This window comes from Aethalodelphis obliquidens, unplaced genomic scaffold, assembly GCF_003676395.1.
Source record: "Aethalodelphis obliquidens isolate GAN/ISIS:26980383/991018 unplaced genomic scaffold, ASM367639v1 scaffold66, whole genome shotgun sequence".
Taxonomy (NCBI): Eukaryota; Metazoa; Chordata; class Mammalia; order Artiodactyla; family Delphinidae; genus Aethalodelphis; species Aethalodelphis obliquidens.
Window position 1 is genome coordinate 9,916,628 of NW_020838010.1, and position 26,647 is coordinate 9,943,274.

At 47.6% G+C, this 26,647-nt stretch overlaps 1 protein-coding gene across 1 annotated transcript in view; it reads right to left on the bottom strand.

Moving 5' to 3' along the window:
* KIAA1210 (KIAA1210 ortholog) overlaps positions 1–21,125 on the bottom strand; it is a 58,303-nt gene extending 37,178 nt beyond the window's left edge. The window contains 1 exon segment of the mRNA XM_027089539.1: positions 20,861–21,125. Within this exon segment, the coding sequence (XP_026945340.1) occupies positions 20,861–21,125 (265 nt within the window).
* Between the last annotated feature and the right edge of the window lie 5,522 nt (positions 21,126–26,647).

The window sequence follows — 26,647 nt, forward strand, 5'->3', positions numbered from 1 at the left end:
ATTTCAACATGTAATCATTATAAAAAATAGTATCAATGAGATATTCTATGTTCTTTTTATCATACTAAGCCTTTGAAATCTGGTTTGTATTTTTCACGTATAGCACATTTCTATTCAGACTTAGCCACGTTTCAACTGCTCGGTAGTCACATGGGTCTAGGGACTACCATATTCTAGATGATCTCATTCACACCTTATGAATACTATCTAGACACTGAACTCCAAAATTTCTGTCTAGACTGGATCTCATCCCTGAACTCCATATTCCTATAGCCAACTGTCTATCCAACATCTCCACCTAACAGTGCATATCGGCCGATTGGGTCCCCTCACACTCACTCCTCCTGGGTTTTATGTGCTCTGGCCCCATGCCCACGTCCCCCCGACTGACCACCCATCCTGCTACCCTCCCACTTTCTCCCTGTGCTCCAGCTTCACTGGCCTTCTTGCTAATCCCCAACACAGCCAGCCCCTTTCAGTCTCAGGGTCTTTGCATTTGCTGCTCCCCCTGCCCAGAGGGCTCTTTCCCCAGCTAGCTGCATGGCTGCCTCTTTTATAGCATTCAAGTCAGCTCAAAGGGTCCCTCCCAGAGAGGACCTCCATGATCATCCTAGTTAAAGCATCTAGTCTCTCTCCATCACATTATCCTTTACTAACATCTTCGTAGCACTCATCGATGTCTGAAATTATATTCTGTATTAATTTAGTTACAGTCTCTTATCTGTCTCCTCTACTAGAATGTAAATTCCATTAGGGCAGGGGCCTTGTCCATTTTGTTCATCACTGGATCCCCCAGCACCTGGAATGGTACCTGGTACATCTGTCAGGCACCTGCTAAATGTTTGTTCAATGAATGCGTACATTCAGCGAAAGAAGGAGAAGTAACGTAAGAACCATCTTTGTGGTCAGAAATTTTTGAGAAGTCGAGGCATGCTACAGGACGCAAAGGAAGACTTGTCGTGGCGGGGGCGGGAAGCTCCTTCCTTGCCAGCTTAGCAGGCCCTGCCTTCCCTCCCAGCAAGGTGGGCGCCTCTTGTCCTTGTCACAGAGAGCATACTCCCGGGTGTCCCGGACACGAGACTCCTGTGTGTGGAGCCCCACTCAGCTGGGCGAGGCCCAGATCCTCCTAGAGGAGGTTTCAGGAAGAGATACCACCACTGGCAAAACTTCTTTCCATTTACCCCAGGCTGACTTATTAACCAGAGCTCTGCTTCCCCAGTATCTCCTCACAGAGGACAAAAGACTGTATTTCTTTCATGTGTCTCATGGCTAATATAAGTTTAAAGTGAATTGGTTCCTTAATTATACCAGGGCTCTTTAATAGCGGCCTCGGCACTGCCTCCAGGCTGGTCTCTATTTTTATTTATGATATTTAGCAAAATGTCACCTCAGTCGTATCTCAAAAAAAAAGTCACAACGCTCTCTCTAAAATACCAATCTGACCATGAGCTTAGACTAGTTCACCGACATCCTGCTGCCTGCAGGACAAAAGCCAAGTTCTTCACAAAGTTCTCAGCGATCGGGTGCTCCCTGCCCCCCTCCCTTCTCCAGCAGTCCAACCCCATTCCCACCCTCATGGTTTGGTCTCCCAGAATCACCAGTCATTCCCTAAATACACCACGTTCTTTTGCATTCTCTGTGCTCTGCACAGGCTGTTCACTTAGCCCGGAACCTCGCCTCCCTCAGCTCTACAACCTTGAAATCCTACACATTCTTCAAAATCCAGCTCAAAGGTTACCAGCCTTGCCTCACGCTCTCGCCCCTTGTACGTGCCCCTGTCATAGCTGATATCCCCTTGAAGACAAGGACCCCATTTCACGTATCTGGAGACCCCCAGCACCTAGCACGACACCAGGCATGTGGAAGGTGCTCACTGTGCATTTTTATGGATGGATGAATGCAGGAGTTGGGGGAGGCATGCAGTGACAAATAGGCATCAGTGGGGAAATGACCCCCTTTTTTAAACATACAGGGACAACCTAAGACACATTTGCAGCAAAAGACCCCTCTGCATGAAGTCACATGAAAAAGCTGGCAAGCTGTGTAAGGAAAGAGGAAATAATGTACGTTTTTATCCAGTGAAGGATGAGGGGCCTCCAGAACCACTTCCAAAGAGGATAAAGTCCTGTACTAATGGTCATCAGGGAGTCTGGCCCAGCCGAGATATAAAGCTGCATTATCAGTCACTATGTAAATGCTTGCCTGCTCTCTCTAGGCCAACCTCAGGGGCTTAAGCCCCAGAACTGCCTTTTCCTTCTCAAACTGACTGAAGGACTGAACAAGGGCTCTGGGGGGGGGGGGGGGGGGAAGCGAGAAAAACAAGGAAAAAGGCCTGTCTTCCAAGGTTATTGAAATGTTTTAACCACAGCGTGGTTCAGATTCAAGGATTCAGAAGACTTTGCTTGACAGATTTTCTGCCTTCCCAGAGTGGGGAATGCTAATGAGAAGCAGCTGGCCTCATTTTTTAAAAAAACAATCTGATAGGATGAAATGTTTTTCATAGAGTCTGTGGTAGGCAGATGGCCCCCAAGGTTGTTGCCTCCCTGGTCTGTATGCCCTGTACATCCCCTCCCCTTGAGTGTGGGCGGGCCTGGCCTAAACAGGTGAGCTCTTTGAAAAGAGGGTGTAGAGGTCAGATACAGAAGTCAGAGAGATTGAGAGCTGCAGCAGACACGCTCCTGTAGGCCTTGAAGGAACGAAGTACCGTGCTGTGGAGAGGACCAAGTGGCAGAGAATGGCAGTGGCTGACAGCAACCCTTGGTTGACAGCTATCAAGAAAGTAGGGACCTCGGGCTTCCCTGGTGGCGCAGTGGTTAAGAATCCGCCTGCCAATGCGGGGGACACGGGTTCGAGCCCTGGTCCGGGAAGATCCCACATGCCGCGGAGCAACTAAGCCCGTGCGCCACAGCTACTGAGCCTATGCTCTAGAGCCCGCGAGCCACAACTACTGACCTCGCATGCCACAACTACTGAAGCCTGTGCGCCTAGAGCCCGTGCTCCACAACAAGAGAAGCCACTGCAATGAGAAGCCCGCGCACCGCAACGAAGAGTAGCCCCCACTCGCCACAACTAGAGAAAGTCCGCGTGCAGCAACAAAGACCCAACGCAGCCAAAAGTAAAATAAATAAATTTAAAAAAAGAAAGTAGGGGCCTCAAAGAAACTGTATTCTGCCAATAACCAGTCAGTTTCGAAGATAACCCTGAACCTCAGATGAGCCCTCAGCCCTGGCTCATCCACTGATTGCAGCCTTGTGAGGTCCTGTGCAGAGGACCCGCTAAACCATGCCTAGTCCCTTGACTCATGGAAACTGAGAGATAGTGAATTTGTGTGGTAAGACACTCAAATTTTTGTCATCTGTTACACAGCAATGAATAGGAATAGAATATGAATGCAAGCCCTATGGGCCCCAGCTCTAATTGAGAATGAAGCAAAAAGTGGGGCAGGTTTGGAGCTATGTAAGCTGCAACGCAGAACTTGGTAAGAGGCCCATGAGGGGACTGTTTGCAACCCTTCCCCAACCCATCCCGCCACAAACACTTCTTTATGAAGAACATAAGTTGCCACTCTCTCAAGTGGGTTATCGGCTGAGCAGGTTGGATAGACCTTGCCAAAATGTTAGAACAAACTAACCCCCTGAAGGCTCACCTTGTGTGACATGGCTTTCCCGACCTTCAAGAGAATGTCTCCAACTCCTTTCAAATACGCCTATACTCTGTTCCCCCAACCAGGTGTGTGTGTTGTGTATCCACCAATCAGTGGATGAAGAACCTTGGAGCTGATCATTCCGAGGCATGACCCAGGGAGGGGGAGGGGAAGAACCCAGCTACTTCTAGAGGAAGTGTCTTTTGCGGGGATGCCAACTCATTGAGGAACCTGGGCTCCACCTGAAATGAAAGTATGAGAAAGGGCCCCCTTTCCCCTTACTAGTTGTAAAATAAGCTAACCTCTAGCAGAGCGTGATCACTCCCCCTTCTTCTTTTCCTTGTGTGGGGTTGGCGGGAGGACACCAGAGATTCACCCAGTTCTTGAAATGCAGTCCTCGGACTCCACGATGGAGACGGCTGCCCCTCAGATCACACAATGAGCTCCAGAACTCCCACCCCTCAAGCCACCAGTAATCAGAATGGCTCTGACGTGGACAGTCACCCCACTGACTGGCAGCATTCACTCGGGGTGGTAGGGCTGTGATGCCGACTTCCACCCAGGCTTTGACTACGTCCATGTACAAATCGGGGCTTTCCGAGGTCATTGGCATGATTGGCATTTCCACAGCAGGGGCCAGGAGCGGCAGCAGCTCTCAGCAGGCTCGAGGCCAACTAGTTAGCTCCGGGATGTCTGTTTGCTCATGCCCCTGGGTGCAGAGGTGAGTGCCCTCATGGGATACTGGACTTAGGAGAACAATCTTCATGGTCATCTATCTCTGTGTCTTTTTCTCTTCCAGCGCTTCCATTTAAAAGGGATCTGGGTAGTGTAGTCATTTTCACAATGTTGATTCTTCCAATCCAAGAACATGGTATATCTCTCCATCTGTTGGTATCATCTTTAATTTCTTTCATCAGTGTCTTATAGTTTTCTGCATACAGGTCTTTTGTCTCCCTAAGTAGGTTTATTCCTAGATATTTTATTCTTTTTGTTGCAGTGGTAAATGGGAGTGTTTCCTTAATTTCTCTTTCAGATTTTTCATCATTAGTGTATAGGAATGCAAGAGATTTCTGTGCATTAATTTTGAATCCTGTTACTTTACCAAATTTATTGATTAGCTCTAGTAGTTTTCTGGTAGCATCTTTAGGTCTCTCTATGTATAGTATCATGTCATCTGCAAACAGCGACAGCTTTACTTCTTCTCTTCCAATTTGGATTCCTTTTATTTCTTTTTCTTCTCTGATTGCTGTGGCTAAAACTTCCAAAACTATGTTGAATAAGAGTGGTGAGAGTGGGCAACCTTGTCTTGTTCCTGATCTTAGAGAAAGTGGTTTCAGTATTTCACCATTGAGAACAATGTTGGCTGTGGGTTTGTCATATATGGCCTTTATTATGTTGAGGTAAGTTCCCTCTATGCCCCCTTTCTGAAGAGTTTTCATCATAAATGGGTGCTGAATTTTGTCAAAAGCTTTCTCTGCATCTATTGAGATGATCATATGGTTTTTCTCCTTCAATTTGTTAATATGGTGTATCACGTTGATAGATTTGCGTATATTGAAGAATCCTTGCATTCCTGGGATAAACCCCACTTGATCATGGTGTATGATCCTTTTAATGTGCTGTTGGATTCTGTTTGCTAGTATTTTGTTGATGATTTTTACATCCGTGTTCATCAGTGATATTGGCCTGTAGTTTTCTTTCTTTGTGACATCTTTGTCTGGTTTTGGTATCAGGGTGATGGTGGCCTCATAGAATGAGTTTGGAAGTGTTCCTCCCTCTGCTATATTTTGGCCTCAGAATGGGAGAAAATATTTGCAAATGAAACAACTGACAAAGGATTGATCTCCAAAATTTACAAGCAGCTCATGCAGCTCACTATCAAAAAACAAACAACCCAATCCAAAAATGGGCAGAAGACCTAAATCGACATTTCTCCAAAGAAGATATACAGACTGCCAACAAACACATGAAAGGATGCGCAACATCACTAATCATTAGAGAAATGCAAATCAAAACCACAATGAGGTATCACCTCACACCAGTCAGAATGGCCATCATCAAAAAGTCTACAAACAATAAATGCTGGAGAGGGTGTGGAGAAAAGGGAACCCTCTTGCACTATTGGTGGGAATGTAAATTGATACAGCCACTATGGAGAACAGTATGGAGATTCCTTAAAAAACTAAAAATAGAACTACCATATGACCCAGCAATCCCACTACTGGGCATATACCCAGAGAAAACCATAATTCAAAAAGAGTCATGTACCACAATGTTCATTGCAGCGCTATTCACAATAGCCAGGACATGGAAGCAACCTAAGTGTCCATCGACAGATGAATGGATAAGAAGATGTGGCACATATATACAATGGAATATTACTCAGCCATAAAAAGAAACAAAATTGAGTTATTGGTAGTAAGGCGGATGGACCTAAAGTCTGTCATACAGAGTGAAGTAAGTCAGAAAGAGAAAAATACCGTATGCTAACATATATATATGGAATGTAAAAAAAAAAAAAAAAAAAAGAAATGGTTCTGAAGAATCTTGGGGCAGGACAGGAATAAAGACACAGATGTAGAGAATGGACTTGAGGACACCGGGAGGGGGAATGGTAAGCTGGGATGAAGTGAGAGAGTGGCATGGACATATATACACTACCAAATGTAAAATAGATAGCTGGCGGGAAGCAGCCGCATAGCACAGGGAGATCAGCTCGGTGCTTTGTGACCACCTAGAGGGATGGGATAGGGAGGGCGGGGGGGAGGGAGACGCAAGAGGGAGGAGATATGGGGATATATGTATATGTATAGCTGATTCACCTTGTTATAAAGCGGAAACTAACACACCATTGTAAAGCAATTATACTCCAATAAAGATGTTAAAAAAATAAAAATAAAAGGGCTCTGGTTTTGCCTCCAGTTCTGCCTTCCCTTCCTCCTCACTGTACCTCACCCCTAGAGTAAACCAGGAGAAGCACAGAAAGGCCCAACTCATGCCACCCCTAACCCCTTAGATCTTCTGCTGGGGGCAGGGGTTAGTAATGCAGAGAACTTGTCCTCAAAGGTTCCTTCTTCCGTCTCCTTAGCGGCCTCAGAGCCTTGTTGATGGGGAGTCCTATTTGTCTTGTCAATCCACATAGCCTCTAATTAAAAGCTCTGCTCTTTCACAGTCAAGGGCAATTCATATTACACAATTAATACAATGAATGAAATTGCTGAGTCCTAACTCTGTGCCAGCCTGGCACTGTGAAAATGGTTTTCCATGCATTATCTCATTGAATCTCGCAAGAGCCCTATGAGGTAGGCTTTGTTATTTCGTTTTTATTATTTTCAGCCCCATTTCCCAGATGAGGAAACCGAGTCTCACTGAAATTAGGTCATCTGGACAAGGCCATACAAGTAATCGAGCTAGGACTCAAATCCAGTTCTGGAGGATTTCAGAGCCCGTGATTTGACCACTACACTCTGCTCCCTCCTTACTTGGCAAAATCTGGTAAGTATTAAATGACCACTCACTCCTACCCCAAAGAATCTCATGCATTAGCCCATTACAGGATTTGAAAGCAGGATAACTCGCCAGGTCATTATCAGCCCCTAATATCTTTGCCAAAGATTTGTTGGTCATTTTAACAATAGAGAGTCCTGCTAGAAATGGCTCACTGGACACATATATTGTGATGAGAGATCACAAAATATTAAGAGGGGATAGGTCTATAGCATGGGCCCCTTGGGTGGCCAGGCTGAAGTGGGGTACCAGCAAGGGGCGCGAGAAGCATGGGGACCCTGAGAGACTCAAGGAAGAGCCAGAATTGAGGTGAGGGGCCCTGAGGATAGATGTCACAGCTTTAAGTGCATGTTGGATGCCAAGAGCTCTAGACCCAAACTCTCCACCAGCTCTCAAGTCCATCCCAAGCAGAGTATGTCTGAGGTTTTTTGTTTTATCCTGTATTTGTTGTGGTTGCTGTTATCACTGCTCCCAGCAGGCAACAAGCCATCAGTTGGGGGTGGGGGAAAAGTCTCCAAGGAGGGAAAAAAGGCAAAAGAAGAAGAAAAGAGGTTGGTGGTGCTGAGGCAGGCTGTGACTTCTACGTGGCGGGAGACGCAGGGGAGATAAAGGAGGAAGAGAACTCAGCCACAAGAATGTGTCCCCCTTTCTGTTTGGATTAAAAAAAAAATCCCACAAGGACTCAGAGGCAAAAAATATACACATCAATTTTCACTGCAAAGTAAAGGAGCTGTTACAGTGGAGGATTCCTGGACTGAATGTCAATATGACATAGTGTGAGTGTGTTTCATGTTTGGTAATTGCAATCATTGTTGCTTTTGTTGTGGTCATACATTTACAATGCTTGGTGTCAGTCTATCTCTTGTAAAAATAAAGTACAGTGTCTGTGTAAAAAATAAATAAATAAATAAATAACAATTCCTTATGATGCAAAAAAAAAAAAAAAAAAAAGAATGTGACCCCAGCCCAAGCTGAACGATCTGTGACTTTCGTGAAGCCAGCTTGTAATTTTGGGGTCTTATCTAAGGTCCTTTAGCCCACAGGGAGGGAGGGGGCTGGAGAGGCAGTCACCTCATGGTTATGATGAATAGCCTTTGGTCTCCCAGTTCCAGGCTAAAATAGAGAGAGGTCTCAGAGTGAACTGCGTCACCCCAGGGAGGGGACGGGCAGAAGAAAGGGTGTGCCGCTGTCGCCAAGGGGCCCAGGCCCACGGAAATAAACGTGCCTCCAAGAATCTGAGAGCCCTGGCCAAACTCAGTCAAGGTCATGTTTAGGGGTCTTTAAATCCTCAGATTTCCTTAGCCCTTAACCCCACAGACAGCCCTGCCACAGGGCAAAGAAGCAGCTGTTTATCTGGAGCTACAGGAAGAGTTTTCCAAAGGTTCTCTGGTCCCCAGATCTCCCCCTTTCTCCATGGCCTAAAATACCCACCATTAGAATTAGGACCATTAGAGTTAGAACCCACCATTAGAACCAGACAGCAAAGTCAGAATATTATTTCCCAGGGCCTCTCTCTTTGCACCCCAAAATCTTCATGCAGACCTACTATATACTGAGTCCTGTTTTAGGGGCCATGGAGACAATGACAAAATAAAACAGTTAACATTTACTGGGCATTTAATATGTGCAGATACTGAAGTGTTTTGCATACACCGTCTCATTTAATTCTCAGAACAATCCTGTGCAGTAGGTACTATTTATTTTCACTCCTCCCCCACTTGGTAGATGAGGAAACCGAAAGGCTAAGTAACTGCCCGGGGTCACACGCAAGTACATGGTGAGGGCGGGATTTAAACTGAGGTAGTTTGACTCCAGAGCCCATTAAGTGCTATGCTAAACCTGATGACGAGGAAAAAGATACACATGAAAAATTGAAAGCAGTGCTTGATTGGGAATCAGAAGGCCTGTGTCCTGATTGTGCCCTTCCTACAGATTATCCTTGTGGCCTTGCCCCAGACATAGCTCCTCGCTGGGCCTCAGTTCCTGTATTTATGTTCTTCTGTTGTTGTTGTTGCTGTTGTTTTTTGACCACACTGTGTGGCTTGTGGAATCTTAGTTCCCCAACCAGGGATCGAACCCACACCCCCTGCAGTGGAAGCATGAAGTCTTAACCACTGGACCACTGGGGAAGTCCAGTTCCTGCATTTGTAAAATGAGGAGGTGAGAGAAACTTGTCGTGTGCTCTCTTATGATATTTTAGGACAAGTATTCATTTTAAGATGAGGACTCAAAGGCTAAACTCTTGGGTACTGACTCCATATAGGAGGGGTCTGCAGGGCCCAAGAGTCGTGGCACAGGAAGCCAGAGTGTGTGTTGCATGCATGCGTGTGGTACAGGGGACCGGGAGGCAGAAATGAGGCAGAGCGCCAAGGTTAAGCCGGAGAAGTGTGTCCAAAGCATATCACGAAGCTGAGCTGGGCAGGGTGTAGCAAAGCAGGGCTAGAACACTGAGATCTAGCTGTAAATGAGGTCAAGGAAGAGGGAAGGTGAGAGTGAAGGGGAGCCTCAGATGGGAGGATTGGGGGATGGGAGGCAGCACAGCCACAGGAGGTTCTGGAGGGCGCTTGTGTTGGCGGCTCCATTTAAAGCGAAAGGGACTGGAAGGGGCCACTCCGTGTAGGCTGGAGTCACAGTGAAAGGCCTGGGAGGAGAAGCCCGCCTTCAGAAGGGCCATTTGCTGGGCAGAAAAGTTTGACAGCTTGCGGCCTGAAGCACTGAGTGTCAGCATAGGTGAGCTGGGGATGAGGGCAGAAAGGGCAGGTGACAGCCACAAACCCTGAGTGACCAGGAAGAGCCTGAGGACTCTGGCCCAGAACGATGCGCTTGGGGCACTGAGGCTTGGGTGATACCTGGCTCACCTACATCCCTTCTGCCCAAGGTCAAGTCTGCTCTCACACCTGACTCTCATATCTCTTTGGTCCAGTGCCTGCAAAAGAAGCCAGAAGCTTCTGGAGAAATATTGACAAGCCACAGGAAGGAGATTCCAGGACAAGGGACACCAGACAGCAGCGGACTGGAAAATGGAGTGTCCCAGGGCCTGGGGCTAGACAGGACACCAAGAGGGTGAAGAAAGAGGGCCCACAGCTGGGCCAGGCTAGATGGCAGCTGGTAGGGGAGGAGAGAAAGGCCCAGACTGCCAAGGGCAGAAAGGAGATTCCTGGTTCCCTCCTGTGCTCACTGCAGGCCGCAGAAGCAGAGGGGATCCCCATGCACAGCACTCAGGGCACCCTCACACTCATTCCCTCATTCGGCTGCCGTCACTCCCGGCAGGGAAGGGCAAAGGATCTCCACTTTGAAGAAGTCAGTGATGTGTGCCAGGCCCTTCCCACCCGGGTAACAACCTCATAGGAAAAGAAAAGTGGCAGTGAGACCCAGGAAGGAAGAAAGCTACCAGGCTTCCTTCAACTTTAAAGTGTGAGAATCCCTAGTCAGAATGGCCTGGGGACAAAAAAAGCCACCCTGGGAGCAGTGCCCGGGAGGGTTGCTTACATGGCGGTGCGAGGTGGCCGGCCCCTCCCCAGGCTGGACACTGCTCTGTGGTCCACTTGAGAGTGAGAGGGAAGCACGCAGCCAGCATCTGAGGAATGCATGAGATAATGCATGAAAAATAGCACAGCACCTGGTACAAAGTAAGTGCTCAAGAAATAGTGGGGGTGGGGGAGGAGGGATAAATTAGGAGATAGGGATTAGCAGAAACACACTACTATGTATAAAGTAGATAAACAACAAGGACCTGTTGTATAGCACAGGGAACTATATTCAATATCTTGTAAAAACCTACAATCGAAAAGAATCTGAGGGGCCTCCCTGGCCGTCCAGTGGTTAAGACTCCGTGCTTCCAATGCAGGGGGCACGGGTCCAATCCCTGGTCAGGGAGCTAAGATCCCACAAGCTGCGTGGCATGGCCAAAAATAAATAAATAAAATTTTTTTTAAAAGAATCTGAAAAAAAAGAAAAAAAAAGAATATGAAAAAGAATATATATATATATATATATATATATATATATATATATATATCTGAATCACTCTGCTGTACACCTGAAACTAACACAGCTTTGTAAAATCAATGATATTTCAATTTAAAAAAAGAAAAGAAATAGCGGGGTTTCTAAAACTACTAGTACAGATATGGACAATGGTGCGAAAAATGGGTTCGAGGAGGAAGGCTGTAAGTCACCAGCCTGCATGACAACCACTGATTCCGGGGACCTCACCCCCAGGGATTCTGATTCTTCCATTGGGGCGGGGCCCAGAGATCTGTACGTTCCGTAAGTTCCCAGGGTGATGCTGAGGTACACAGTCCAAACACCCCGCTTTAAGGAGACCCTGCTATAAATCATGTTGGCTACTGGGCCTGGCTGGAACAGAAAAGCTGAAATGGGATCCGTAAGAAATGGATGTGGTGGTGAAGAAAAAGCAACTCGGATGACATCTAGAGAGAAGTGTGGCCGCAAAGGAAGGCATTTTGTTTTTCTAATGAACGTCTCTAAGACTTGAACCTCCAATGAGTCCTAGAGCAGCTGATGGAGAGTTGACACCCCAGCCCTGCTATGAATTAGCTGTGAGGCCTCGGGCACACTGAGTCCTCTCTCTGAGTTGCAGTTTCCTCACCTAAGAAGTAAGGGATTGGGCTGGACTTGGATCTAGGGGTCCTGCTAGCCCAGGCATTCCAGGGTCCTATGATTCATCGAGACAATCAAAGTTCCCAGTTCATCCCTAGAGAAGCCAGATTTTGAAGAGACCCCCTATAAGCCTTGCTTGAGTTGGCCATCAGGGGACCAGCCTGTTGATATTTTCAGAAAATGCTCCTACTTTTAGCTTGTTTAGAAACCTAAGCTCTTTTTCCCATTTTAAAAAAATGCACAGGGTCGCAGGAGATTTGATTTAAAATTCACCATTCATTTTTTCTTCACCTTTGAAAGAAATTAAAAAAAAATTTTTTTTCAGATCAGGAGTTCATCCCTATCAGAGAATTAATATCTCAGAGTTTCCTTCAATTCTGAATAAGCAAACACAGGCCATTTCTACATGAAATAAGGTCTTCAGATCATTGACATTTGGCTTTGGAAACCACAGGCACAGAAGGAACAAACACTCTTCACAAGTAAAAGTAAAATTATGTCCTTCAAAAACTGAAGATGAAGGTTTAGTGGGGACTTTTTTCCATCTCATTCCCTTAAAGGGCTTCTAAAGACCCCCTCCAAGTATCACAAATGAATAGTGAACTAATCCGGAAACCTCTGTTCATATGTTTTATGCAAACCCAGGAGAGTAGACTTCCTGCCTTACCTACTGAGCTCTGCTCAAAATGTGAACAGGCAGATATGCCTGGGTTCCCAGGACCCTTTCTGTTCCCTAACCTCCATGGGGCTCAGAAGAGTCTCCCTCTGACTTACTTTCCTCTCCATTCTTCCAGAACAGTTGGGCTTATGGGAAGGGGAGATTTGGATGCAATAAGGAAGGGGAAGTAACCATGACCCACAGCTTACAGGATGAGCTGGTCGCTGGGCCATGAGGCCCCCGGGATAGGCATAATGACCTTGTCAATGTGAAAATGTAACATGACTTTATCAATCTTTAGTAGAATCTTTTCTGAAATACAGTGCCTACCATTTGTTGCCTTTTTCCTATCCATATCTAGACTTTCCCACGTCTGTATCTCTTCTTTTTCTTTTTTCTTCTTTCCATTCCTCATTTTGAACATCTACTGTATATGCTATAGTAGATACTGAATTGTATTGTTATAATGTGTTGTGTTCGTAACAAGGAGTAGAGTTCCAAATGTTCAAATAAGATGTGTACACTGTTTTATGTTTCAACTTTTTAAAAAATTCAAGCAAGTTGCTTTAACAATATGGGGGCCTTTGTTTATTTTTTCCCATTTAGCCTTGGCCCCAATAGATGACACCCTTCCCCTCCCTATCAGGCTCTGAGTTCTTTGAGGGCTAGAACATCAAACAAATAAAGATCCCAACAAGCTGTGTGACCTTGGAAAAGTCATATAATTTTTTCATACCTCAGTTTCTTTAACCACAAAATGAACCTGTCTGGGGACAGAACTGGGGGGATGGAGGGAGTAGGTGGGATGAAGGAGTTATTGATGTCACAGTATCATGTCTTTGTGCAGTGTTCTTGAGTCTCTGATCCAGTAGTTCCTTTGTCACAGAAAGAGAAATATGGCATCTTGACCTTCTGAGGAGGAAGCATGATGTAATTGCAAAAGGATTAGGCTACGGAGTAGGGCAAATCTAGGTGTGAATCCTGGCTCTTGTCAATGACTAGCCTGTGATCTTGGGCAAGTCACTAAACTGTTCAGAAATGAAATTTCCTCATCTGTCTAGTGGGGCTAAGAGTACCTTCAGCATAGGCTAACTGTGAGGACTCATTCACTTAATAACTGTTTGTTGAGCACCTACTATGTGCTGAGAAGAAATCAGAATAGTGCTCAAAAAAGAGAAGGGCCTGCTCTCACAGACAGTTTGGTGAACTAATTCACATAAAGCTCTTGGCATGAGGCGTAGCACATAGTAAGCTCTCAATACATGGTAGCTACTATCATTGTTACCCTCCCTTCTCCATGGAAGGCTGTCCTTCCCCTGGTGTTAATGACCTATGTCCCCCTGTGTCTTCATTGGTTTCCCAAAAGCAGGGGATGAGACTCCCTGTGTTATCCACACTCTCTCCAGCAGCCAGCCCTCTGGAGACCAGCAGTGTTGTCAAATGGCTCTGTGCACTGGGGCCTGGGGCTGTGTGAAGACAAAGCCAACTGCATCCAGCTTGTGTCCTTTGCTCGTTAGCTGTCACTGGGTCAAGCGGCCACAGATATGGCTTGAGTTTAAATTCCAAATTCCTGGAAAACCCACTGTCCCCAGAAAGCCTCTCTCTGGGCACACAGAGTATGCCTGGTGACTTCTCTCAGGGGCACTCCTGAGCCCAGGCGAGGCTGTTCAGGCTCCTCATTTACACTGTATCGTGACTAACTCAGAGCACTGTGCTTTATCCTTCATCCTAGTCCATCCCTAAACAGTTCAGACTGCTCTTAGTAGCACAGCAAGGAGAATCCTTTCCCCCTTTCCTCTTCTCAAGAAAGATCTAAACTGTTCTTCCAGGCCACCAGCAGAAAACTCTCATTTTCCTTTTCCCTCTCAGAAGAACAAAGACGGGATTATGAGTCATTAGTTGGTTCCAAGCTGTTCTTTTTTTATCAACATTAGGCGGCAAGGGAACTCACATTGACTAAGGGCAACCTATGTGCCTGTCAGTTACCTGATTGAATCCTTGTGACAACCCTGTGAGGTAGGAGTCATTCTCTCCATTTTACAGATGAGACAACTGAGGCCCAGGAAGGCTCTGGCAGTCACCCATGGCCACACAGCTAGTAAGCAGCATTGTGAGGATTCAAGCCCATGTCTGACTCCAAAGCCCCACGCTCATTTCTCTATATGGTGCCAAATACGTTGAGCAATTGTACGTGTGTATCTCTCAGGCCAGACACTATGCCGGGTGGCTGAGCCCTGGGGCAGCGTGGCCTTCGATAGCACACCGTAAGCTGCTGTGAGGTGCCCTCTTCTCTCCTTTTGGGCCAGATGCCTTGCTCCTTCATTAGCAGCCTGGGGGCCAGGCTGGTCCATACGCTGCTCTGGTTTCCCAACCCCAAACGCCAAACTTCCACGTATCCTTAAAGTGGTACCTGGGATCTCCCGCCACATTACTGGCTGGGTGTCAGACAGAGGAGGGCCTGACATTGTGAAGAGCTCCTAACTTCTGCTGCTCTCCAATACAACCTCCCCGATTCAGGCGCTCCCATTCCGAACTTAAGATGGTTCTACCGAGGCAGAACTTTTGCACCATATCTAAACAAAAGCACACTTGTGTGCAAACTTATAACATAAACCTTATACTTATAGACGGCCTTGTGCTCTTCAAAGAACTTCCACATCCATTTGACCGTCCAGACAATTCTGACATAAACAGGGAAGCGACATTATTATTTTTATTATTCCCATTTTACAGATAAGAAAACCAAGGCCCCAAAAAGGCATGGGGACACGTCTATGGTAATGCTGTGAGAGCTGAGTGTTAGGGCTCTGCTTCTGAAGTGACCTTTAAATAATACCCCAGGGGAGGACACATTTGTAAGCCCTGCGGAAGCCCTATTTACGGGATGACAATTACTATATTAATCATAAATCTCTGGCAATAGTTACTAACATCTCTCAAACGCTTACTGTGCGGGGCACTGCACTACATGCTTCATTTCTCATGCATTATTTCTCAGTGGATACCATAATCCTTCGAGGACTAGGTCCCATTATTACGCCCATTTTACAGCTGAGGAAACTGGGGCTCAGAAGGCTTAGAGGAACATACACAAGGAAGCTAGGAAGTGGTAGACAGGGGACCCAAGCCCAGGACTGTCTGATCCCAGAACCACGCTCCACTAGACTATAGCGCCTCTCAAGTTGAGTCCAATATGGAAACCACTAGCCACATGGGGTTATTTAACTTTAAACTCATTAAAGTGAAATGAAATTAAAATCTCAGTTCCTTGGTCACATTGGGTGCACCACATTTGCTCAATAGCCACGCGTGGCTAGTGGCTATGGCACTGGACAGCACAGATAGAGGACATTTCCATCACCACAGAAACTGCTCTAAACACTTAAGGGGGTCCTCCTCAGACTTCTACTTTGGTAAAATGCTATTCATTGAAGGCAGGGTTTCTCAATCCTGACACTATTGACATTTGGGGCTGGAGAATTCTTTGCTGTGAGGGCAGCATCCCTGGCCTCCACCCACTAGATGCCAGTAGCACACCTTCCCCCTAGTTTTGATGACTGGACAAGTCTTCAGATACTGCCAACCATCCCCTGGGGGAGCCAAATTGCTCCCCACACCTCTGCTAAGAACCTCTGGGTTAAGGTTAGCGTATGTATTTGAAGAATCAAATGGCAAATCTTATCATTACCTTACCTTAGCCTCCTGAAAACAAGCCATTTCACTGACACTCATTTTTTTCTAGTGAATCACAGTCTATACGGTAATTTGCAGTGAATGAGTGGGTTTAAAAGCTATTGAAGATTTCATGAAAGAGTAAGGCCATTTAATGAAGCAGGTTGAGTGTGAAGATGCCAAGGAGGGCTCACTACAATGTACTGTACGATTAGTTCCTCCAATGTGCTCTCCATTAACCATAACCATGAAATTGCCAAGGAAGGATAAGAAATGAATTGGTTTAAAAAGTTAAAGGAATGTCAGCATAGAAAATCAACGAGGAAACCACAGGAGCAATCACATCACATACCGCATTTTGGCTACTAATTTCCAGAAATAACAAAATATTGTGCTACTTGAGAAACTGGTGAAAGAATCCCCAAAATGTTAAAGGTGGCCCAACAGAATATGGGCTTTCAAGGGATTCAAAAGAAACTAGTGTAAACATTCCCATACAAAGTGCTGAAATTTTGGTTACGGATGAAATAATATACTTTTCCACATTTTTCATACAACAAATGGAACACTCCTTAGAAAGCTGCTAAAGACCAAATGGAATTTGTCAACTGCATCTTCAGAGAAATCTCTGAAAGCTTTTATAACCATTCCCTCCTAAATGAATTTTCACAAAGAGTTCAATATTTTAATGACGTTATAGTCAAAGGAGACAAAGTTCCGGTAAACCGGTAAATATGGCAAGTAGTTTATTCAAGAACTTTCCAGAGAGCCGGCTTTCTCCCCACCTCCCCAGCAGAGGGTGAGGCTGGGGGCCTAGGGTGGAACCTCCTGGGTACTCACCTGCCACCCCATGGCTCCCTTATCACGCTCATGAATGGACAGTGCCTCAGACAGATGCCACAGGATGAACGCAGGTTAGCAAAATGCAGTAGCCAGTCTGGGCCCCTTGCCAGGGGAACTGGAGTTAATAGCTTTTCTTCTAAAACTAGAAGAAGCAAAACAATGGAAGAAGGGGAGGCGAGAAGGATGCAAAGTGCCACAGGGATCTCTAGTGACCACATTAAACACTCTTAATAACAGTAAGGAGTGGAGGTTGGGTCTGAGCTGGCAGGCTGAGTGCATGCAGCTACGTGCACATTTCTGGTGCTTTCTGCTAGTCCGCATTTGCCTTCCCCAGCTGGAAGGTCAAATGGAGCCAGGCTTCAGGTTCATCATAGCTCCCCGGATGCAGGCCGGCCTCGGGTTCAGGAGAACAGATTGCAGGTGGGAGGGGAGATAGCCCTGAAACCGTCAGCCACTGGAAGGACCTGGGGGTGTGTCTCCTCCAGCCACTGGGTGCCAGGGGGCTACCCAGGGCCAAGAAAGAATGCAGGGGCCCCCTGACTACCAACAACTGGAATTCAGAAAAAGTCAATATGTGTGTCCTCTGATCTCAAATAGGCTGCACTGCTTTGCGGGGCATCAGGAAAGTTCTGCAGCCAAGGGGAGAAGACTGGCACACCAATTACAATAGTTCTTCCCTGGTTGGGGGCCAGGGGCTTGTGGCAGAAGCGCTCAGCCTCAGCTTCCTGCATCCTGTTCTTAGAGCAGAAGAAGCTGACCGGCATGATGTGAGGGACCCACCAACCTGCAAACTCCCCCAGATGACCTCCGAGCATCAGAGTGACACAAGTGCATCCAGGTCATATCGAAATGCACATCGTCTGGAGTAATCCATCCAGGCCCACTAACCTAGCACCCATCGGCCAGTCTGGCCAAGAGCCAGCCCCTGGGCCACAGGATGGCAATGTGTTAGCCAAGGGGAGTCCACAGCCTGGGACACCAGAGGCTGGGAGAGGAGGGCAAGATGCAGGCCCAGGGCACCCGGAGAGGGAAGGGGCTGAAATGGGAAAGGGTTGTGACAGGAGGGACTGAGGTTGCCAAAACCAAAGCTGTCCTAGCTCACTATTTTGCCTTGGGTTGAATCGACATCTGCAACAGCCCAGTGAGGGGCCACTGTATCCCATGATGCATGCTTTTCGTCCTTTGCTCAGAGGATGATCTTTCCTCTTTCCCAGGCTGTACAGCTCTACACCGGAAGACGGGGTACCCAGGACTCTAATCTTACATTTGTCATTGATTGTGTGACCCAAGGAGAATCACTTACCATCTTTGGGGTCTGGTTTCCTCACCCTTAAAATGAAGCCATTTTCACCCATCTCACCATTGCAAGATCTCGTCTGGTTGAGACAGTTCTTGGGCTTTGCCTCCATCTTCTCACGTACTTGTACAAAACGGTCTCGCATAACTCAAGAAGCCTACTATTTTCTCCCTTCTACCGATACACATATTAATTGATCCCTTGATAATTTGCTTGTCACCTGCTGTCACTCTATGTCTATGAAAAGAACAGAACTTAACAGCTAGTTAACTTAAGCAAGAGCTATATCTAACAAGAGCTAGTTCCGAATTTAAACACCAAAACCGGTACCCTAGCAACTCACTTGGTTCCAGTGAGGGGCCAGTGGGGCTAGTGGCATGGAGTCAAGCCTACAAGGGTATGGATGCCTCTGAAAATATTTCCGCCACTGGCCAAACAGCTCCAACTCATATCATAAATGTATCTACCTGGATATAAAATCTAGAACGCAACTGTGATGTGCAGAGGAAACTGGGAACCGATACTGTGTTTCCACCCAAATTCAACTTTCAAAGCCTACTGGGCTTCCTTGAAAGGGTCCAACTCTCCTGAGGTGGCCAAGCTGTGATTCTAGGAAAGCCCCCCTCTGGGGGGGTGTTGAGGGGATGGAGGGTAGCAGGAAACCCAAGGCTCACAGGGGGAGCAGTGAATGTTCCAGCAGCCCAATTTCTCTCCTGGTCTTCCTCTCCCACTACGCCCTCAAAAAAGCTCAGAGAAGGGACCCTGACGCCACATCAGATAACTGAAGACTGCATATTGTCCAGGTTGGAACAGATTTCGAAAATGAAGACAACTCAGAAAACGTAAGGTGATTTTCTCCACTAACCCAAATTCTGCTTTATGTTTCCATTCCTGTCGCCCCCTTCTTCTGGTCTCTCTCCCACTTCTCGCCCCAGGCTCGTCCATCTCCTGTCCTCCTTTACATTCTGTCCTACTGAGCCTACACCTCCCACCCCACCTCCTGCAAACTGCTGCTGACTGGGCTGACCACTCCCTAAAAAGGCAAGTTCCTCAAGGGCATGTTGGTTCAGTCAACAACATTCCTTCAACAAATATTGGTGCCAGGCACTGTGCTTGCTTGGTTCCGGGAGAAGAAAGCATAAGTTTCTTCCACGCTGCTCAGCACAAAGCTTGCTACAGAGCAGGTGCACAATATTCCTGAACGCTCACTGCGTCTCCATACCGTCTAGGTCCTGCGAGGGACTCCAAGCCTCTTATTTATAGAAGCCTTGACTCTATAATAATCTCCTCAAATGCTCTCTTATCATTTCTCTTATTCCTTCAGCCCAGATTACATAAATCATCAGATGAGCTCGGGCCTATAACGGTGGCCACAGGAAGTGGCCTTTGGTCCACTGAGTCCCCTTTTTCCACCCCCAAAGACCTCAGGCTTCCCCAGATCCCCTGCATGGAAAGTGGACATTAGGACGAAGGGCCCCTGCTGCATTTGCAAGCAGGAGGATCTAACAGAAGCCAGCACTGAACCCCAGGGAGGAAGGGCTCGCACACCACCTGGGAGCAGCAACAATGCCCTTAGCATCTCCCACCGTAATGACTGTCACCTCCCTCCTCCTCCCAAAGGCTTCACCATCTACCTCTCTGTCATCTGGTGCCATGGTGAGTTCCGCAGAGAAAGCCTATAATTTCCACAGCAACCATCCGAGGCCATAGGTTGAGGGCACAACAGTGAGCCCAGGAGCTGGGGGGATAAAATAGTTGCAAGGCCGCTTTTCAAGCTTCAAGAGTCCAGGCCCATTCCCCACCGGAAGAGCGGGAGCGCGCTCTGGCACCGATCGTGAGGACGCAGCGGAGGGTTAGCCAGCCCTACTCACACCTCCATGCATCAACCTCCCGTCTCTGGCTCCTCAAATGGGGTGCCACGAAAAATCACATGGAATACCACGGTGGTGCCTTTCCATGAAGGCAGAGGACTGCAGGGACCAGAGGAACCCGTGCAACTCTCGACTGTTGGAGACCTGCAATGAGTGAGGTGAGTTTCTGGCATGATTCCAGATTGTGATAGCTGAGGGAGAAGAGTGTCAGCTTCGTGAACGAAAATTGAAAATAATTGCACACCCACTAATCAACCATATGACTAGATCTATTGTGCTTCTTCCTGTTGTCACTGCTTGAAATCCGTACACACGACATGCAAAAACACCTCCATGGACACGTAGTGAGCATAAACTGGAGCTAACGCCACATCAGATAAGCGGGAGACTGCGTATTGTACAGCTTGGAACAGATTTAGAAAATTAAGACAACTCAGAAAATTTGAGGTCATTTTCTCCACTCCCCCGAATTTCCCTCTCTTTCCATCCCTCTCTCCTGCTTTCCCTCCTCTTTCTCCCATTTCTTGCCCACGCTCCCGGGGACTCAGGTGAGCCGGGTGGAGACGGCGGCGGAAAGCAGAAAGCCTGCAAGTCGGGAGCCTCTGGGTCCAGCCACCCCACCCCGCCCCGCCCCGCCCCGCCCCGCCCCGCCCCGCCCCCTCCGGGCTGGCCGAGTCCTGGAAGCGCGCGCCCCGCGCCCGCGCCCCCGCCGCCGCTTTCCCACGCACGCGCACACGCACGCACACCTGCGCGAGCCCTCGTAGGAGCGGGCCGCCCGCACGCGGCAAGCGCGTCGCCTCGAGTTCGAGCACCGGAGACGGCGAGTTCCCCGCCGCGCGCCCTCGGCTGGCTCACAGTTGCTCCTCTTCTCGGCGGGCGCCCCGATGGGGTGGGAAGCGGTGCCCGCACCGGCGGCCGGCGTTCTGCCACTCTGCACTCCGTGCAGTCCAGTTGCAGTGCTTTCTGCGTCCACCACTCTGGAGTCTTCAGGCAACCATAAAACCCAGCCATGGTGCCTGCCAGGGAGCCGGAGGCCAGTTACGCGCCCTGTCCGCTGGGGTGCCTAGGAGCCCGCGCTGTGGGCCTGCCCTGGGGGGCTGCCACGTGCGGGCAACTCTGTATGCCCAGCGCCCACACGCACTCAGCCCCAAAGCCACCGGCCAGTGCAATCACCAGCCAGATAAAGTTTCTTCTCGGAGGCCTCTCACTGTCTTATGTACTAGTTCCAGAAAGGGCTGAGCTTGTTCCTTACATGGTTAGGAACTAACTCTCCCTTTTTCCTCTGCCTCCAACTTCCCGCCACCACAGCATGCTTAGTGCAAAATACCAGATGCTCTTTCTTAGCCTCCCTGTGTCCCTGCAGGGCTGACGAGTGTGAGGGGTAACTTGGAGGGGAAGCCCTGAGGAGTTAGAGACTTTGATCCAGGCGGGGAAGGCCACTCAACAGCTCTGGGAAGGAGATGTAAAGGAGTCGCTTTCTGGCATTTTAGATCTGCAGGCTGAGGACAGGGAGGAACAGAGGGAGGGAGAGAGAGGTGAAGCCTCAAAGGGAATTTAAATAGCAAGGCTGCAAGTATTCCCACCTCAACCTGAACACTATTTTTTGACCCGTTTGTTCCTGTTAAATCTCAAGGGAAACGATTTACTCCCTAAGCAAGCCCGGGGTCACAAACAGAAAGAGCAAGAATGTCTTTAAAGTTGTGCGATCTCAAGGGATGCCCATGAGATAAAAGTCCCCACCAAAGGTTGCGTATACACAGCGGATCCCAGTTATAACATGGCTCACCTTACATGGATTCAGAGATACTGCTGATCAGATTGTGTCTGCCCCAAACCAAAAGGTCTGGAGAGAGCGCAAAAGTGTGACCTAACGCTGGCTACCCAGAAGGTCCAGTAGGGCATCTCTCCCAGTCCCAGTTCGATGAAGGGGTGTCCCTGCCTTGGCATCTGAGACGCAGAGATTTGCAAGATTTTCACTTTTGAAGTGTCTGGTGAAAGCATGAAAAGCAAAGCAAATGCAGATGCGGGCTTTAGCTTCTTAAAATTACTGAGCGAAATCAAGGATTTTAAAAGGTCAAGATTTCTCCTGTGACCGCATTCAGGGAGGTCATTAAGCACCGCAGGACTGGGCTAATCTGACAGCCTTTCTAAATCCGGCTTCCCTGAATAAAAAGAAACAAGAAAGCCAGGTCAGAGCTCCTCGGGGGGTTTGGGCTGATCTGCAGCACAGGGCCTGCTTTCTCCTTCAGGCTGCAGTGGGCAACACCCTGCTTCTGGAATTTCATTGGGTGAGTAGACTTGGGCCTCTGGAGCAGGGGAGTGCATGGAACTCTCTCTTAACATAACTGACCAAGGACTAGATTTATATTGTGGATACTGAACCCTGACCTGTGGCTAAAATTTCTAGCTAGAATTCCTTTTTAGCTGGAATTTGTGGTCAGTTCTCTATTATTCGTATATGGCTTACCTACTTAGTGGATTTCTGCTATTGTGCGCTTTTTTTTTCACATCTTTATTGGAGTATAATTGCTTTACAATGGTGTGTTAGTTCCTGCTGTATAACAAAGTGAATCAGTTATACATAGGCATATATCCCCATATCCCCTCCCTCTTGCGTCTCCCTCCCACCCTCCCTATCCCACCCCTCTAGGTGGACACAAAGCACCGAGCTGATCTCCCTGTGCTGTGCGGCTGCTTCCCACTTCTGCTATTGTGTGTGTGTGTTGTTTTTTTTTTTCCAGTACGCGGGCCTCTCACTGTTGTGGCCTCTCCCGTTGTGGAGCACAGGCTCTGGCTGCGCAGGCTCAGCGGCCATGGCTCACGGGCCCAGCCGCTCCGCGGCATGTGGGATCTTCCCGGACCGGGGCACGAACGCATGTCCCCTGCATCGGCAGGCGGACTCCCAACCACTGCGCCACCAGGGAAGCCCTGCTATTGTGTTTTAATCAAAGAACTTCTGGGGTAGCTACCCTAGTTGTAATGTCAGTGGGTGGTTGGGAAAAACCAATTTTAATATTGGCCAGAGAAGAAACTAATTAGGAAAGCAAATCTGTGTCATTCCCCTCCCATCCAAATAGAACACAATCCGAAAAGCATGGAATTTGGTTTTTTGATTATGCATGCTTTGTGATTATTTGGCCAACTCCTTTCTTCCATTGCTATGAATAATTAGGAGTAAGGGTCCACAAAAAATCCATCCTGTAATTCCCAGACTGCACCGATGGCTCCTCCTGCTGAACTCTCACAGAACTTGCCATTTGTACTCTGGAGTGAGAGCTGGGTTCAAATGCTGCCTCTGGCTAAGTTTGTGAGATGTGATAACTGCATTGGCATTTTGTGGGAAAACGTCTTTGTTCTTAGGAGATACACACTGAAGTATTTAGAGGTGAAGTGGAATGATGTCTGCAATTTATGCTCCAATAGTTCAGAAAAAAATATGTAGGGGTGTGTGTGTGTGTGTGTGTGTGTGTGTGTGTGTGTGTGTAGAGACAGACACAGGGAATGATAAAGCAGAATGTGGTAAAACGTTAACAGTTGGTGAATCTAGGTGAAGCATACGAATATTATACTATTCTTTCAACTTTCCTGTAGCTTTGAAGTGTCTTTAAAATTAAAAGTTGGGAACAAAATCTTAGCTCTGCCTGCCTGCCTTTATCAAATATATAGCAGCAAATTATTTACTCTTTGCAAATCTGAGTTCCCTCAGCTCTAAAATGGAGATATTAATAGAACCTACCCCATAGGGTTGTTAGGAGGATTAAAATGAGATAACAAATGTAATGCCCTAAGCATGGTGCCTGTTTCTTAGGAAGGTCTCAATAACTGAGCGGAATTGCTATTATCATGCTCTTGTCATTTACCATTCGGTTATACGCTGTTTTTTATTGCTCTTAAGGTGTTTCAAATGCATATATCCTATCTCCTTAACTTTGGTTTTAAGTCTTCAGAGGCTAAAACGCATTTCTTACATTTTTTTTCTTGTATCTACCACAGTGTCTGGCACAGCACTTCGTGAATCATAGATAGTGAACAGAATGCCTTGCTGAGTTGACTTTGAGGTTACTGTTCTGTGGGATCTGAGGTCGGTCATAACATGACTTGAAAATGATCACATGCCCAAAGGCATGTTGTTCATGACAGACCAGTAGAAGAGAATGTTAGCATTGCATGGTGGGAGCTGGGTAAGAAGATAGGACTACAAAAACAACTATTTGGGGGAATAGATTTTTTTTTAATTCTTAAAGTTGAAGGTAGATACCTTCATGCACATCCAGACTTTTGGGGAAAGCGTTGCCTTTTGTAAATGCCAGAAAGGCATACATTCCATGACTTGGCTTTCAGGATGGAGATGGCCTCTACTAAGCAAGGTGGGCACATCCTTAGGATGCCAGGCCAATAAGGCAGATTTCCAGAGGTAGCAGGGTATAGCTGCTCCCTCCCAACAAAAGGGGGCATGCAAACACTGCAAGTGACTGCCCCCATTCTTGGATAAATGCCTCCATTGCTTTTGGAGGGAGTCTGAGCTTCCTGGCTCTAATCAGTCATTCCAGTGAGTCTAAAACATGCAGGGTAAATTCAGCTGAAACCTTCAGGACTGACTTTAAAACCATGCCAAGACTTTTAAACATCTGGCTCTTGAAAAAAAATCTGTAATCACTAGAGCCTGAAATAGAGAATGGTGAGACTCACTTCTAAACAGATGCAAACCATTCCAGAAGGTTCCTCTCAGTCCCGTGGCTTGTGGCTTCTGTCTCCCTCCTTCCCCTTTCCCTCTCCCCTCAGCTTACCTCCTGAGGCTCACTGTATGAGTTCCCACTAAAGGCTGGCAAAGAAATGGTGGGTTTAGGGGTTAGGAATGAGAAACACAAAGCAGTTTAGTGTCTGAATGCATGTGACCCTGCTGATCACAGCATCCTAGATGGAGTGACATCTCAGAAAGCCTGGGAGGATAAGCTAGAGAGCTGACTTACAGCTTCTATGCAGCCATTGATCCAGACATTTCAGATTGCCTTCAGAAACTCTGCCCTCACAACACCCTAGGGAGTCTGGGGGCAAGTGATATTCAGGAATTAAAACCCAGCAGAGCCAGAGCGATCTCTAAGGGAGCTGGACTGGGGGAAACTGCACTTGGTGGGGCAAGGACCTCCCCCAGTCCCCAACATTTTTAAACAGCTCAAGTCTGATGCAAATTCACATTCAGGGCAGAGGAGGTAGGAATGGGGAGGGGAAAACCAATAAGATACTGTGATGGGAGAGTGGCGAGGAAAAGATGCCTCCTTGGGATTGGAGTGCTGAAAGGGAAGAATGCCTACATAATAAGGCTTATAAAGCCATCGGCTAATGGTAGACTGCAGTCCTGACTACTTCTTCCTTCAAACCCTCCTCCCCCTTTCCCTTCTCCTCCTCTATCAGGCAGTCTTCAGGTCATTGATCATCTCCTTCTGCCTCGACACCTTGGATTGGGGAGGGGACAACCAGGAAAGTCACCATCACTTGCCACACTCCAGGCTTGTTCTTGTGGTGGAGGAGAGCAGCCAGATGTGGAGGAAGTCTGTATTCTATAGAGTGTTTAGGATGTAGTTTTATTACTTTCAGGCTCTGTATCCAATAACACAAACTTGGCTCCAGGTGTGGTCCTAGGGGACCCTCCTGACTGAGCAGAGATGAGAAGAGTCTGTAAACAGACATTGTGAAATGTTTCTAAATGCACACCTGTCCATCTGCCTGCCTGCTTGGTTAGCCTGTGTTTCAGATTTTCCCTTTCCTGAGTGGAAACTGGAGCTCAGATGGGGCCAATGATGTTGGGAGTGAAGGTGCAAGGAAGTGGGATATCCTTGCCAGTTTCTTGCTGGATGCCTTCATTTCCTTTCTCCTGGCTGTGTGAAAACTCTAGAATGATTCCCCCCACTGCTGCCCCAGCTCCCCGGCCCTCAAGAGCCTGAGGATGGAACAGTGCTTAGGAAGGAGGAGGAATCTGTAAGGAACGGCCCCAAAAACGGAGGGAGGCTTAAAACAACCTTTTTTTGGGTTCCCCCCCCCCCCGGGGGGAGGTTCACTGGTCCGAGAGAAAGGGGCCAGAGAAGTCGCGCCCGGGCAAGGGTTTGGGCAGAATTTACAGGGGGAGAAGGGAAAGGGGTGTGGTGAATCCGGGAGGGTGCAGGTTATTCTTTATTTGGTAGTCTTTTCAGGTATCGTGGGGGACCGTTAGTCCCGTCCCTCGAAAGGCGGGAAGGCTGGGCCGGGTGGAAAGTCCCCAGGTCAGTTTCTGGAACTGGGTGATCCGGAAAGTCTCCAGGTCAGTTTCAACCTGTGAGTCTGATTGCGTTCCCCTGCCTCGGGCTAGTTGGCCTTACAGAATCCAGTTTTCTTTTTCTTTGCTTCCCTCGTGGCCAAAATAATGATCTCCAACCTGAAAATCACCAGGAAAGAGAAAGCACACACGTTTAACACTCACAGTTTACTTAGCCCAGAGCTAAGAATGAAGGCTTCCTTGCCGGTGCAGCTGAGAAGGAAGCGACCCCCAGGTCTGGAGT